General features: G+C 41.9%; 1 protein-coding gene across 1 annotated transcript in view; it reads left to right on the top strand.

The window, feature by feature from the left end:
• The window catches only part of LOC142751130 (uncharacterized protein C3orf20-like), a 112,672-nt gene that overhangs the window by 24,271 nt on the left and 71,971 nt on the right, over positions 1 to 16,430 (top strand). The window contains exons 10-11 of the mRNA XM_075860109.1: positions 4,000 to 4,131; positions 4,217 to 4,327. Of these exons, the coding sequence (XP_075716224.1) occupies positions 4,000 to 4,131; positions 4,217 to 4,327 (243 nt within the window). The remainder of the gene's footprint in view (positions 1 to 3,999; positions 4,132 to 4,216; positions 4,328 to 16,430) is intronic.

The raw sequence follows: 16,430 nt of genomic DNA, 5'->3' as shown, positions 1-16,430 counted from the left end.
AACCCTGGGGCACTTTACATTTTTTTCGTTATTTAGATATCAGTGCTGTAATATTTGGCGCCCGATATTTAAATAACCCCCTGAACTGTCAATGGGGAGGTAATTGGCAAGGGGGCGTGTAACATCGCTGTGACACTGTCCAATCAGCTACGGTCAGCGTTACAGCAAGAGCTGGAGAGAGAGCGCGTGCGCGCAGCTCCGCCACCACTAAGGAACACAAGAGGAGAAGAAGAGTGTGAATTCTTCTTCTGTTTCATGGCATCGGAGCTGTGCGTGCACGCACGCTCTCACTCTTTAGCTCTCGGCAGACAAGGACGACAAGACTGATCTCTCACCTGAGATCACAGTCTTGTACTTGCCTGCCGAGAGCTGAAGAGTGAGAGCGTGCGTGTGCACATGATCTCCTCTCTCCAGCTCTTGCTGTTGACATTGTCCGCAGCGGATTGGGCTGTGTCACAGCGATGTTACACGTCCCCTTGCCAATTACCGCCCCATTGGCAGTTCATGGGGTTATTTAAATATCGGGCGCCAAATATTACAGCACCGATATCTAAGTATGGAAAGAGGGTAGAAAAAAAAATGTAAAGTGCCCCAGAGTTTGTGTAGCCCTCCCCATTACATGCTGCACTCAAATGCAAATCTGTGGGCAGGTGAAAGATTCTCTTTAAAGTGTAACAACTTTTTAAAAAAATGTTGACATGTCAGAAGTTTTGATCAGTGGGGGCCGAGCACTGAGACACCTCCACTAGTCGCTAAAACGAAGCAGCAGAAGTGCTCGGGTGAGCGTGTGCCGCTTCAATTCTGTTTGGCTTTCCTTGGAGCAGTGTACAGGCTCAATAGAAAGTCTAGGAGTCCGTACACCGCTCACTCGGCTGAAAGTCGATCATAAATGAAGCGGCACAGCGCTCACCTGAGCACTTCTGCTGCTTCGTTTTAGCGATCGGTGGGGGCCTCAGTGCTCGGTCCCCCACCGATGAAAACTTCGGACATGTCACTATGATATATAAAGATATCTATTACTGCGATTGGTGCAAGTTTTAATTACTTTTTATTGAAAATGATTTGCACTTTTTGAGATACAGCTGCTTTGTATCCTGTATACAGAGCAGCTGTATATAGCGCTGAGACCTGAATCCATTAGGTCGCCTATTACCGATCACATCTAAGTTATGAACTTAGATGTGATCGGTTACAGCTCGATCCTGCAGGACTCGCTGACCTGACGGATACAGGATACAGCGCTATATACATTATATAATATATTTATTTTAATTAGCGGGGGCAGGTTTATGGGGAAGGATTAGGGCCTGTTCACATCAGCGTTGGCTTTCCGTTCCGGGGTTCCGTGGGAGGTTTCCGTCGGGTGAACTCCCTGCAACGGAAAGTCAAACTGAAACCACAGCTTCCGTTTCAGTCACCATTGAAATCAATGGTGACGGAAACATTGCTAATGGTTTCCGTTCATCACCATTCCGGCAGGTTTCAGTTTTTGTGACGGAATCAAGAGCGCAGTCGACTGCGCTAATGGTGACTGAAACGGAAGCTGTGGTTTCAGTTTGACTTTCCGTTGCGGGGTTACCTCCGACGGAACCCCAGATCGGAAAGCCAACGCTGATGTGAACAGGCCCTAAGGCTTCTTTCACACTAGCATTAATATACGTTTACCTCTCTTCCGTCAGAGGAAGAGAGGATCAATACGTTAAACGGAAAGCAACGGTTCCATTAGAATTACCATTGCTTTCAATGGTAATTCTTTTGTATCAGTTGCTTTCCGTTTGTCTCCGTTCGCTAAGTTTCCGTTTTTTTTAAAGGAAACAAAAGTGAAGTCTGCAGAACTTTTATTTCCATTCAAAAGAACGGAAACCTAGCGAACGGAGACAAACGGAAAGCAACTGATACAAAAGAATTACCATTAAAAGCAATGGTAATTCTAATGGAGCCGTTGCTTTCCGTTTAACGTATTGATCCTCTCTTCCTCTGACGGAAGAGAGGTAAACGTATATTAATGCTAGTCTGAACAAAGCCCAATACAAGTAAGATATTAATAAATAAATAAAATTTAAAAAAAAACCCAACTGGGATTTGAGCCAGCAACCTCCAAGCGTAAGGCAGACAAGCTAACCACTACACTATAGAAAGCTTCAGTCAATGCCTGTGAAACTGTAGTACTTGAGGGTTTATTGAATGACAGGCACTATTAGTCTCTCCTATCTGCTGCGTGTGGGTGGTGACTGGTCAGAGACTCACAGTCAGACTGGCTGCCGCAGCTGCTGCATGCAGTGTGCACTGTGAGACTCACCAGTCAGCCCTATTTGTAGCTTTCCCACGCTAATTAAGCACAGGAAAGCTACAAAGCCAGGAGTATACTGCAGGGGGGGGGGGTCATTTTACTGACAGCAGAGGGCTCTATAGGGGGGAATCATCCCCCCACCATAGAGCCCTGACTAGTTACTATACTGGAAGGTTAGGGGGGTCTGAGCATCTGACTGCTCTAAAGTGGGGGCAGAATCCCCCCTATAGAGCTCTCTGCAGTAAGTCAGACGCTCAGACCCTCCCCCACCCACACTAATCGTTCCATTATAGTGATGTGAGGGCTCTATGGGGTGGATTATTCCAGCCCCATAGAGCCCTCTGCTGTCGGTAAAATGCCCCCCTGCAGTATACTCACGTCTTGGTCCCAGCAAGGCAGGCACTTACCTCGTGGTGCTGGTGCTGCTCGTCACTCCTCCTGCAGACTTGCTCCTCTCTGGCTGTATGTACTGTGTACAGCGTCAGAGAGGAGGAGGAGTATTACAGACGTTCGGCGCGTCTGCATGGCCCCTCCCCCCGGTCCAGTCCCGGGCTGAAAATGCCGCCCCCCCCCCCCGTTTGGGTAGGTGGTGCCGCCTGAGGCCGTCGGCTCACCTGGCCTCATGACAGGTTCGGCACTGACGGCAATACCACATATGTAGAGGTGTTTTATGTTTTACTACTTTTGCACAAGAAAAACGCTTTTAAACTAAAATTATTTGTTTTTGAATCGTTGCTTTCCAAGACCCACACCTTTTCTATTTTTCCGTCAATTAAGTGACATGAGGGCTTGTTTTTTGCGGGACATGACGTAGTTTTCATTGGTACTTTTTTGGGGTACGTGGGACTTATTGATTAACTTTTATTATTACTTTTTGGGGGGCAATGGAAAAAAACATAGCAATTGTTTACATGGCGAGATGTTCTGACGACAACAACGATTTTACAGGCTGCATAAAAGATGTGATCAGCCAACGAACAAGTGTTTAATCCTCTGTCGGCTGTTCGCTGCCCTGTTTACATGGGCCAATAATGGGGAGCGAGCGTTTATCAGAACGCTCATTCGGCCGATTATTGGCCCGTGTAATGGGGCCTTTACTTAGTTATCTGTTGGAAGACCAGACACAAGACAGTCAGTGGTGAATGAATGCCATGATTAAGAGCACTTGCCGTGCTCCAAACCCGTAGGCCCATCACACCTAGCAAATACTGCCTTGATGCCAAGCCTGTTATCAAATTTTAAACAAGTTTTTTGGATACCAATAAAATTGGGAATACGTTCCTTTTTAAACCACACCACTGCAGCGCTGCATCTAATCCTTCCTTTTTGTACAAGACAGTCAGCTCTCCATGTAATATCTTGGTAGAGTACAAATTAGCATTCACTAAATATTGCTAATACGAAAGGTAAAGGCAGATTTATACCTGTCAGCTGTGGGTGACTTCAGGGCTCCATCTGATGTCTAAAGGGGGTTTTACACTGGGCGATTATCGGGCAGATAATTAGTTCATATAACGCTCGTTGCCGATTATTGTCCTGTGTAAAAGGCCCTTAAGCCCAGGGGTTGCACATGTCTGTTCTTGTAGCCCACATAATAAAAAGAAAAATTATTTTACTAGAATGTACTAAGCTACAACATGTTATTTATAGTCTATAGGTTTTTTTTTAATTGAATTTTCTCATGTGAGTACTATTGCCTTCTTATCTAGGTTAATGAACACCTTGCTGTTAAGATTTCCGGTCAGTATGCTATTAGCTTAATTTTCAGATGGCAGCAAGAGACCGTACGTTTATCTCTTTCACCAGTCCCGGATGTCTCTCCTCCACAGGCTGAAGATTTGGTAAGCTTATATGAAAGCAGGAGACTCTTTATAAAAATTCTGGGCACAGTCGTTGAGATATTGCCTATTACACTATCTGTTATAGGGCCAGCTTATGACAAGTGAGAATTTTTCCTCGAGAGCCGCAAGAGAAATGGCTAAAGGAAACAAAAAGAAAGCAAAGGACAAGGACACAAAGAGGAGTCCAAAGAAAACTGTAAGCAAAATGATCATTTCTTATGTACATTGGGGTTTTCCAATTCATGGCATTGAACATTTATATTGTCAGACCCGATGCCTAAAATATTTATATCAGCACATTAGTTCTGAGTCATCAGCATGCAGTGCATTGATGGCTAACAACTGTGGAAAACCTCAACTTTTTTGCGATCCCTGACATTTACAGATCTTTATGGGACACTTTTCAAATGAACCTTGATGTTTATCTATTTTAATAAGACAAAAGAATAATAACACTTTATAATATATTAGACTATGCAAATTCCTACATGTTTGCAACCAGTTATTGTCTAAAAATTAGTCAAAGGGCATTATTCATAAATAACTGTTTTAACATGAAGTGTCAGTTTTGCCTATAACACGCGCACCCTCTATGCACCCTCTATAAACCAATAATTTTTAAGCCTGCTCTGGAAAAATAAAATCTAGAATTTGATTGTTTTCCATTGCCAAGATTAACCCATGAACATTTTTTATGCATAAACAGGCATATAGCTGTAGTGGTGCAAAGGTAGCAGTCGACCCATGACCTGGTGCCTGAGGGGACCCAAAAGTCTCTCTGCCATATAAGAAGATACCATTATTATAAATGTAACATCATAGGTGGAGGGCCTTGTTATAGATTTTTAATTGTGGCACAGACGCTTCTAGTTTCACCTCTGACCGTAAATGATAGTAACAATATTTTTTATGTCTATGGTACTGAAATGATTAGTTCCAACTGAAAGAAATTTGTCCCATTGGCAGATATAGAAGAATGTAAAGCAGGTATGATGGTTAACAATAATCATTTATTTACACATTTACCGGACAAATTATTAATTATGGTTCAATATTTTTATTAGTTTTAAAAGTATACAGCAATATCAAATGGTACGTAACACATCTACAGAATGACAACTTAGCTGCATATATCACAATAGGTTCTGCAGAGTAGTGCAACAAAATCAAAACATACATACATATAGGTTAACAACTCAATACAGTTCAATTACCATTATTATCAAGTCCTATAAATCAAGTATTACAATAAAATGCATCTAGGGCTCTGTATCCATGAATTCCACACATGCTGGAAGGTATTAACAGTATAAGAACCATAGGCTATTATTCTTTCATAAAGATATTGTTATTAGATGAAACAACTTCATCTAATGTTGGAAGTGTATGGCTTTTTCAACATGTTGTCACAACTATCTTTGCTATTATAAATATTTACAAACAAATATTCTGAGTTGTGACAAAATCATAGGAAAACCAATAAAAAGAAGTCCGATTTGCGTAGAATATTGTAAATAATTTAAAAATACCAAATGCCAGAAGGGTTCTAGCTTTGGATGATTCCAGAGAATATAGTCAATTTAATAATTATTATCCTTATGTGTGTGGCTGATTTTGGCTGCATAGGTTAACCCCTTAAAGGGAATGTGTTGCCAGAAAAACATGTTTTTTTTTAAAAAATTAAACATTTAGTGTGTGGGTGATTAAACATTGTTCAAATTTTTTTTATTTTTTTGCACGAGTCCATGTAATATTATAAATTATTTCTAATTTATAATACTACCCATTTTTGGTCACTAGATGGAGCTGTTCCCAAAATTGCAGCATTGCAACATTGGGTTAAAAGCCCTCGCTCTAGTGAGCTCTCAGCATCCCCCCCTCCTTTATCCTGGCTAGTGCCGGGATAAACGAGGGGTTTGAAAGGTTTAACCTCCTACACTGTGTGTCGCCATTTTTTGAGGTAACCCACAGTGTAGTAGGTTTACATACAGTAGTAAACACACACAAACACTAACATACATTGAAATCTCTTACCTGCTCCTGCCGCCGCGGCTCCCTCCGGCCCGTCCGCTCCCTTTGCTGCCGCTGTTCCATGTGCACAAGTCCGGAAGCCGCGACCGGAAGTAGTAATATTACTGTCCGGCCGCGACTTCCGGTCCACAGGAAAATGGCGCCGGACGGCGCCAATTTCGAATAGGACTGTGTGGGAGCGGCGCATGCGCAGTTCCCACACAGACGCCGTACACGGCAGTCAATGCGACGGGAGCCGTTCGCAGTCCCTATGGGACTGTGGCTGCCGTGTTCCATGTCTGTGTGTGTCGTTAATCGACACACACAGAAATGGAACAAAAAATGGCAGCCCCCATAGGGAAGAAAAAGTGTAAAAAATAAGAAACAGTAAAACACAAACACACAAATGAAAATAAACGTTTTTATTAAAGCACTAACATCTTTAACATATAAAAAAATTATTTGTGATGACACTGTTCCTTTAAGGACGCAGCCTAGTTTGGGCCTTAACCCCTTAAGGACGCAGCCTAGTTTTGGCCTTAAGGCTCAGAGCCCATTTTTCAAATCTGACATATTTCACTTTATGTGGTAATAACGTCGGAATGCTTAAACCTACCCAAGCGATTCTGAGATTGTTTTCTCGTGACACATTGGGCTTCATGTTCGTGGTAAAATTTGGTCGATATATTCAGTATTTATTGGTGAAAAATTGCAAAATTTTGAGAAAATTTTGAAAAAATTGAATTTTTCAGAATTTAAATGCATCTGCTTGTAAAACAGACGGTTATACCACCCAAAATAGTTACTAGTTCACATTTCCCATATGTCTACTTTAGATTGGCATCGTTTTTTGAACATTCTTTTATTTTTCTTGGACGTTACAAGGCTTAGAACATAAACAGCAATTTCTCATATTTTTAAGAAAATTTCAAAAGCCTTTTTTTTAAGGTACCTCTTGAGTTCTGAAGTGGCTTTGTGGGGCCTATGTATTAGAAACCCTGATAAAACACCCCATTTTAAAAACTAGACCCCTCAAAGTATTCAAAACAGCAGTTATAAAGTTTTTTAACCCTTCAGGCATTTCACAGGAATTAAAGCAACGTGGAGGTGAAATTTGCAAATTTCATTTTTCTTTCTGAATTTCAATTTTATTCATTTTTTTTTCTGTAACACAGAAGGTTTTACCAGAGAAACACTACTAAATATGTATTTTCCAGATTCTGCAGTTTTTAGAAATGTCCCACATGTGGCCCTACAGCGCTCGTGGACTAAAAGACAAGCCCTAGAAGCAAAGAAGCACCTAGTGCATTTTGAGTCCTCTTTTTTATTAGAATATATTTTAGGCAGCATGCCAGGTTTGAAGAGGTGTTGAGGTGTCAAAACAGTAGGAATCCCCCAATAGTGACCCCATTTTGTAAACTACACCCCTCAAGGAATTCATTTAGGGTTGTTGTTACAATTTTGACCGCACATTTTTTTCACAGCACGTATTTGAATTGGGCTCTGAAATGAAAAAAATGTCATTTTTTCCAATAAAATGTCATTTGTGATCAAAATTTCTTATTTTCACAGGGAACAAAATACCCCATTTTGTTGCCCAATTTGTCCTTAGTGTGGCAGTACCCCATTTGTGGTGATAAACTGCCGTTTGGGCCCATGGGAGGGCTCAGAAGGAAAGGAGCGCTATATGTTTGTTGGAGTCCAGATTTTGTTGGATTGGTTTTCGGGTGCCATGTCGCATTTGCAGAGCCTCAGAGGTATCAAAGCAATGGAAACCCACCAAAAGTGACCCCATTTTGGAAACTACACCCCTCAAGGAATTCATTTATGGTTGTTGACAGCATTTTGACCGCACAGTTTTTTCACAGCACCTATTTCAATTGGGCTGTGACATTAAAAAAATGTCATTTTTTCCAATAAGATGTAATTTTTTACCAAAATTTCTTATTTTCACAGGGAACAAAATACTCAATTTTGTTGCCCAATTTCTCCTGAGTGCATCAATACCCCATTTGTGGCAATAAACTGCCGTTTGGGCCCATGGGAGGCCTCAGAAGGGAAGGAGCGCTGTGTGTTCTTTGGAGTACAGATTTTGCTGGTTTGGTTTTCGTGTGCCATGTCGCATTTGCAGAGCCCCAGAGGTATCAAAGCAATGGAAACCCACCAGAAGTGACCCCATTTTGGAAACTACACCCCTCAAGGAATTCATTTATGGGTAATGTGACCATTTAGACCCCATAGTTTCTTCACAGAACTTATTTGAATTGGGCTTGGAATTTAAAAAATATATATTTTTTCCAATAATATGTCATTTTAGCTCAAAAATTCTTATTTTCACAAGAAATAAAATACTCAATTTTGTTGACCAATTTGTCCTGAGTGCGGCAATACCCCATTTGTGGTGATAAACTGCCGTTTGGGCCCATGGGAGGCCTCAGAAGGGAAAGAGCGCTGTGTGTTCTTTGGAGTACAGATTTTGTTGGATTGGTTTTCGGGTGCCATGTCACATTTGCAGAGCCCCAGAGGTATCAAAGCAATGGAAACCCACCAGAAGTGACCCCATTTTGGAAACTACACCCCTCAAGGAATTCATTTATGGGTAATGTGACCATTTAGACCCCATAGTTTCTTCACAGAACTTATTTGAATTGGGCTGGGAATGAAAACAAAATTATTTTTGTCAAATAATATGTAGTTTTGGCTGAAAATTTCTTATTTTCACAAGAAACAAAATACCCCATTCTGTTGCGCAATTTGTTCTGAGTGCCGCAATACCCCATTTGTTGTGATAAACTGCCGTTTGGGCCCATGGGAGGGCTCAGAAGGAAAGGACCACCATTTGGCCTACTCGGGATTTTCTAGTGCGAAGTCATGTATGCAGAAGCCCCTGAGGTACCAGTACAGTTGAAACCCGCAAGAAGTGACCCCGTTTTAAAAACTACACCCTTAAGGCATTCATCTAGAGGTGTAGTGACCATTTTGACCGGAGACCTACACCCCATAAACTGTAATGTGGGTTCTCCCGGGTATGGCAATACCCTACATGTGGCTGTTATCAGCTGCCTGGACACACAGCAGGGCCCAGAGGGGAAAGACGAGGGGGGATAAGCTGTGCGGAGTGCATCAGGGTAAGTAAAATTGGGGTAAATTATAAACCAAGGGATGTATGATAAATTTTAAAACACTTTCATACAGAGCTCTGGTTATTCGGGACACGTGTCACATTGATATATTGTGTCCTCCCTTATCCCCCTCTTATAGCAGACTTTGCACCTCTTTTGACTTTTTCCCTTCTTGCCAGTTTGGGGAACTTCCCCTGGAAAGTGTTGCCCTGGTACGATGCGTGTGGGCTCGCTTCCAGAAGTACTGGGTGCCCCCCCTTCTTGGTCCCTAAAGATTAGGTTCTTGATAATCACCTCTTGAAATTCCAGGAAAGTTCCCGTCTGGCCTGCACATCGACGTAGCACGTACGCATTGTACAAAGCCATCTATATGATGTTCCCGGCCAGCTTCTTATACCACACCGCATGGCGCTGTAGGGCTTCAGGGCTTGATCTTACAAGTCCATCCCTCCCATGTACCTATTGTAGTCCAGGATGCAGTCTGGTTTGGGGGTGGCCTTTCCTTCATATATCCTAAACCTGTAGGTATACCCTGATGCACTCTCGCACAGCTTATACATCTTCACGCCATACCTTGCCCTCTTACCTGGCAGGTACTGGCGGAATTGAACCCTCCCTTTAAAATGTACCAGGGACTCATCAATAGAAAAACACTTCTCGGGGGTGTATGCTTGGCAAAACCGGGCACTGGAACGGTCTAATAGGGGTCTCCATTCATACAAACGGTCAAAACTGGGGTAATCTTGGGGTGGGCACGGCTCATTATCAGTATAATGTAAGAAGCGAAGTATTGCCTCATTTATTTATTTTTTTAGGTTCCAGTTCAGTTCTGAAGTTGCTTTGAGGGGCCCATATATTAGAAACCCCTATCAAATACCCCATTTTAGAAACTAGACCCCTCAAAGTATTCACAACAGCATGTAGAAAGTTTATGAACCCTTTAGGTGTTTCACAAAAATTTAGAGCAAAGTAGAGGTGAAATTTACATTTTTTTTTTGTCAGAAAATCCTCTTTATACCATTTTTTTTATAACACAAAAGGATTTATCACAGAAACGCAACTTAATACGTATTGCCCAGATTCTGCAGTTTTGAGAAATATCCCACATGTGGCCCTCGGGCGGTAATGGACGGAAGCACCGGCCTCCGAAGCAAAGGAGCACCTAGTGGATTTTGAGGCCTCTTTTTTATTAGGAACCATGTCCGGTTTGAAGAGGTCTTGTGGTGCCAAAACATTGGGAACCCCCCAAAAGTGACCCCAGTTTGGAAACTAGACCCCTTGAGGAATCCATTGTAGTTTTCTTGGGGTGCATGCGGCTTTTTGATCAGTTTTTATTCTATTTTTAGGTGGCGTGGTGACTAAAAAACAGCAATTCTACTATTGTTTTTTTTTTTCGTTTTTTTTTACAGCGTTCACCGTGCGCTATAAATGACATATTCACTTTATTCTGCGTGGCGATACGATTACGGCGATACCAGATGTTTATAGGTTTTTTTTATGTCTTATGGCATTTGCACAATAAAATACGTTTTGTAAACAATCATTCACTTTTTGTGTTACCTTATTCTAAGAGCCATAACGTTTTTATTTTTCAATCAATAAAGTCGTGCGAGGACTTATTTTTTGCGTAACGAACTGTAGTTTCGATCAGTACCATTTTTAGGTGCATGCGACTTTTTGATCTCCTTTTATTCCATTTTTTGGGAGGTGAAGTGACCAAAGAATTGTGATTGTGGTTCGGTTTATTATTATTTTATTTTACGGCGTTCACCGTGCGGGATAAATAATGAAATAATTTTGTAGTTCAGGCCGTTACGGACGCGGCGATACCAATTATGTATAGTTTATTTGTTTGTTTATATATTTTTATTAATAATAAAGGACTGATAAGGGAAAAAGGGGGATTTTTACTTTTATTACTTTTAAATCTTTTATTTTCTAATTTTTACACATCTTTTTTTAACTTTTTTTTCACTTTATTACTTTGTTCCACTAGGGGACATGAGGGCAGGAGGCTCTGATCGCTATTCTAATACACTGCACTACATGCGTAGTGCAGTGTATTAGAACTGTCAGCTACTCACTGACAGCAAGCATAGTGGGTCCTGACGTTGTCAGGACCCACTAGGCTTCCGTCTATGGCATAGCCGGACGCCATTGTTTGGTGTCCGGTTGCCATAGTCACCATCGCCGGCCGCTATCGCGTAGCAGGCCGGCGATGGCAGCTTAACCCCTAAAAAGCCGCGATCTCTATAGAACGCGGCTTTTAAGGGGTTAATCAGCGGGGACACAGCGATCGGTCCCCGCTGTAGGAGCTGTGACAGCTGCTGAACAAGACAGCAGCGTCACAGCTCCTGTATGTGTCGGGAGGACGGCCGAAACGGCCGTTACTCCCGAGACGTACTATTACGGCATGGAGCGCGAACGATACAGCTGCCATGACGTAATAGTACGTCAAGGAGCGGGAAGGGGTTAAAGAGGCTCTGTCACCAGATTTTGCAACCCCTATCTGCTATTGCAGCAGATAGGCGCTGCAATGTAGATTACAGTAACGTTTTTATTTTAAAAAAACGAGCATTTTTGGCCAAGTTATGACCATTTTTGTAGTTATGCAAATGAGGCTTGCAAAAGTCCAAGTGGGTGTGTTTAAAAGTAAAAGTCCAAGTGGGCGTGTATTATGTGCGTACATCGGGGCGTTTTTAATACTTTCACTAGCTGGGCGCTCTGATGAGAAGTAACATCCTCTTCTCTTCAGAACGCCCAGCTTGTGACAGTGCAGATCTGTGACGTCACTCACAGGTCCTGCATCGTGACGGCCACATCGGCACCAGAGGCTACAGTTGATTCTGCAGCAGCATCAGCGTTTGCAGGTAAGTCGATCTTACTTGCAAACGCTGATGCTGCTGCAGAATCAACTGTAGCCTCTGCTGCCGATGTGGCCGTCACGATGCAGGACCTGTGAGTGACGTCACAGATCTGCACTGTCAGAAGCTGGGCGTTCTGAAGAGAAGAGGATGTTACTTCTCTTCACAGCGCCCAGCTAGTAGAAGTATTAAAAACGCCCCGATGTACGCACCTAATAAACGCCCACTTGGACTTTTACTTTTAAACACACCCACTTGGACTTTTGCAAGCCTCATTTGCATAATTACAAAAATGGTCATAACTTGGCCAAAAATGCTCGTTTTTTAAAAATAAAAACGTTACTGTAATCTACATTGCAGCGCCTATCTGCTGCAATAGCAGATAGGGGTTGCAAAATCTGGTGACAGAGCCTCTAAGGCTCAGAGCCCATTTTTCAAATCTGACATATTTCACTTTATGTGGTAATAACGTCGGAATGCTTAAACCTATCCAAGCGATTCCGAGATTGTTTTCTCGTGACACTTTGGGCTTCATGTTCGTGGTAAAATTTGGTCGATATATTCAGTCTTTATTTGAGAAAAATTGCAAAATTTAGAGAAAATTTAGAAAAAATAGCATTTTTCAGAATTTAAATGCATCTGCTTGAAAAACAGACGGTTATACCACCCACAATGGTCACTAGTTCACATTTCCCATATGTCTACTTTAGATTGGCATCGTTTTTTGAACATTATTTTATTTTTCTTGGACGTTACAAGGCTTAGAACATAAACAGCAATTTCTCATATTTTTAAGAAAATTTCAAAAGCCTTTTTTTTAAGGTACCTGTTCAGTTCTGAAGTGGCTTTGAGGGGCCTATGTATTAGAAACCCCCATAAAGCACCCCATTTTAAAAACTAGACCCCTCAAAGTATTCAAAACAGCATTTAGAAAGTTTTTTAACCCTTCAGGCATTTCACAGGAATTAAAGCAAAGTGGAGGTGAAATTTGCAAATTTCGTTTTTATTTCTGAATTTCAATTTTATTCTATTTTTTTTCTGTAACAAAGAAGGTTTTACCAGAGAAACACTACTAAATATGTATTGTCCAGATTCTTCAGTTTTTAGAAATGTCCCACATGTGGCCCTACTGCGCTCGTGGACTAAAACACAAGCCCCAGAACCAAGGAAGCACCTAGTGCATTTTGGTGGTGCTTTTTTATTAGCATATATTTTAGGCAGCATGCCAGGTTTGGAGAGGTGTTGAGGTGCCAAAACAGTAGGAATCCCCCAAAACTGACCCCATTTTGGAAACTGCACCCCTCAAGGAATTAATTTATGGTTATTGTTACCATTTTGACCCCGTCGTTTTTTCACAGCGCGTATTTGAATTGGGCTGTGAAATTAAAAGAATGACAATTTTTCCAATAAGATGTCATTTTTGATCAGAATTTCTTATTTTCACAGGGAACAAAATGCCCCATTTTGTTGCCCAATTTGTCCTGAGTGCGGCAATACCCCATTTGTGGTGATAAACTGCTGTTTGGGCCCATGGGAGGCCTCAGAAGGAAAGGAGCGCTATGTGTTTGTTGGAGTCCAGATTTTGCTGGATTGGTTTTCGGGTGCCATGTCGCATTTGCAGAGCCTCAGAGGTATCAAAGCAATGGAAACCCACCAAAAGTGACCCCATTTTGGAAACTACACCCCTCAAGGAATTCATTTATGGGTAATGTGACCATTTAGACCCCATAGTTTCTTCACAGAACTTATTTGAATTGGGCTTGGAATTTAAAAAATATATATTTTTTCCAATAATATGTCATTTTAGCTCAAAAATTCTTATTTTCACAAGAAATAAAATACTCAATTTTGTTGACCAATTTGTCCTGAGTGCGGCAATACCCCATTTGTGGTGATAAACTGCCGTTTGGGCCCATGGGAGGCCTCAGAAGGGAAAGAGCGCTGTGTGTTCTTTGGAGTACAGATTTTGTTGGATTGGTTTTCGGGTGCCATGTCACATTTGCAGAGCCCCAGAGGTATCAAAGCAATGGAAACCCACCAGAAGTGACCCCATTTTGGAAACTACACCCCTCAAGGAATTCATTTATGGGTAATGTGACCATTTAGACCCCATAGTTTCTTCACAGAACTTATTTGAATTGGGCTGGGAATGAAAACAAAATTATTTTTGTCAAATAATATGTAGTTTTGGCTGAAAATTTCTTATTTTCACAAGAAACAAAATACCCCATTCTGTTGCGCAATTTGTTCTGAGTGCCGCAATACCCCATTTGTTGTGATAAACTGCCGTTTGGGCCCATGGGAGGGCTCAGAAGGAAAGGACCACCATTTGGCCTACTCGGGATTTTCTAGTGCGAAGTCATGTATGCAGAAGCCCCTGAGGTACCAGTACAGTTGAAACCCGCAAGAAGTGACCCCGTTTTAAAAACTACACCCTTAAGGCATTCATCTAGAGGTGTAGTGACCATTTTGACCGGAGACCTACACCCCATAAACTGTAATGTGGGTTCTCCCGGGTATGGCAATACCCTACATGTGGCTGTTATCAGCTGCCTGGACACACAGCAGGGCCCAGAGGGGAAAGACGAGGGGGGATAAGCTGTGCGGAGTGCATCAGGGTAAGTAAAATTGGGGTAAATTATAAACCAAGGGATGTATGATAAATTTTAAAACACTTTCATACAGAGCTCTGGTTATTCGGGACACGTGTCACATTGATATATTGTGTCCTCCCTTATCCCCCTCTTATAGCAGACTTTGCACCTCTTTTGACTTTTTCCCTTCTTGCCAGTTTGGGGAACTTCCCCTGGAAAGTGTTGCCCTGGTACGATGCGTGTGGGCTCGCTTCCAGAAGTACTGGGTGCCCCCCCTTCTTGGTCCCTAAAGATTAGGTTCTTGATAATCACCTCTTGAAATTCCAGGAAAGTTCCCGTCTGGCCTGCACATCGACGTAGCACGTACGCATTGTACAAAGCCATCTATATGATGTTCCCGGCCAGCTTCTTATACCACACCGCATGGCGCTGTAGGGCTTCAGGGCTTGATCTTACAAGTCCATCCCTCCCATGTACCTATTGTAGTCCAGGATGCAGTCTGGTTTGGGGGTGGCCTTTCCTTCATATATCCTAAACCTGTAGGTATACCCTGATGCACTCTCGCACAGCTTATACATCTTCACGCCATACCTTGCCCTCTTACCTGGCAGGTACTGGCGGAATTGAACCCTCCCTTTAAAATGTACCAGGGACTCATCAATAGAAAAACACTTCTCGGGGGTGTATGCTTGGCAAAACCGGGCACTGGAACGGTCTAATAGGGGTCTCCATTCATACAAACGGTCAAAACTGGGGTAATCTTGGGGTGGGCACGGCTCATTATCAGTATAATGTAAGAAGCGAAGTATTGCCTCATTTATTTATTTTTTTAGGTTCCAGTTCAGTTCTGAAGTTGCTTTGAGGGGCCCATATATTAGAAACCCCTATCAAATACCCCATTTTAGAAACTAGACCCCTCAAAGTATTCACAACAGCATGTAGAAAGTTTATGAACCCTTTAGGTGTTTCACAAAAATTTAGAGCAAAGTAGAGGTGAAATTTACATTTTTTTTTTGTCAGAAAATCCTCTTTATACCATTTTTTTTATAACACAAAAGGATTTATCACAGAAACGCAACTTAATACGTATTGCCCAGATTCTGCAGTTTTGAGAAATATCCCACATGTGGCCCTCGGGCGGTAATGGACGGAAGCACCGGCCTCCGAAGCAAAGGAGCACCTAGTGGATTTTGAGGCCTCTTTTTTATTAGGAACCATGTCCGGTTTGAAGAGGTCTTGTGGTGCCAAAACATTGGGAACCCCCCAAAAGTGACCCCAATTTGGAAACTAGACCCCTTGAGGAATCCATTGTAGTTTTCTTGGGGTGCATGCGGCTTTTTGATCAGTTTTTATTCTATTTTTAGGTGGCGTGGTGACTAAAAAACAGCAATTCTACTATTGTTTTTTTTTTTCGTTTTTTTTTACAGCGTTCACCGTGCGCTATAAATGACATATTCACTTTATTCTGCGTGGCGATACGATTACGGCGATACCAGATGTTTATAGGTTTTTTTTATGTCTTATGGCATTTGCACAATAAAATACGTTTTGTAAACAATCATTCACTTTTTGTGTTACCTTATTCTAAGAGCCATAACGTTTTTATTTTTCAATCAATAAAGTCGTGCGAGGACTTATTTTTTGCGTAACGAACTGTAGTTTCGATCAGTACCATTTTTAGGTACATGCGACTTTTTGATCTCCTTTTA

This window comes from Rhinoderma darwinii, chromosome 3 (assembly GCF_050947455.1).
Source record: "Rhinoderma darwinii isolate aRhiDar2 chromosome 3, aRhiDar2.hap1, whole genome shotgun sequence".
Classification (NCBI taxonomy): domain Eukaryota; kingdom Metazoa; phylum Chordata; class Amphibia; order Anura; family Rhinodermatidae; genus Rhinoderma; species Rhinoderma darwinii.
Note: the sequence above shows the minus strand (reverse complement) of the source record. Positions and strands in the feature narration are given on the sequence as shown.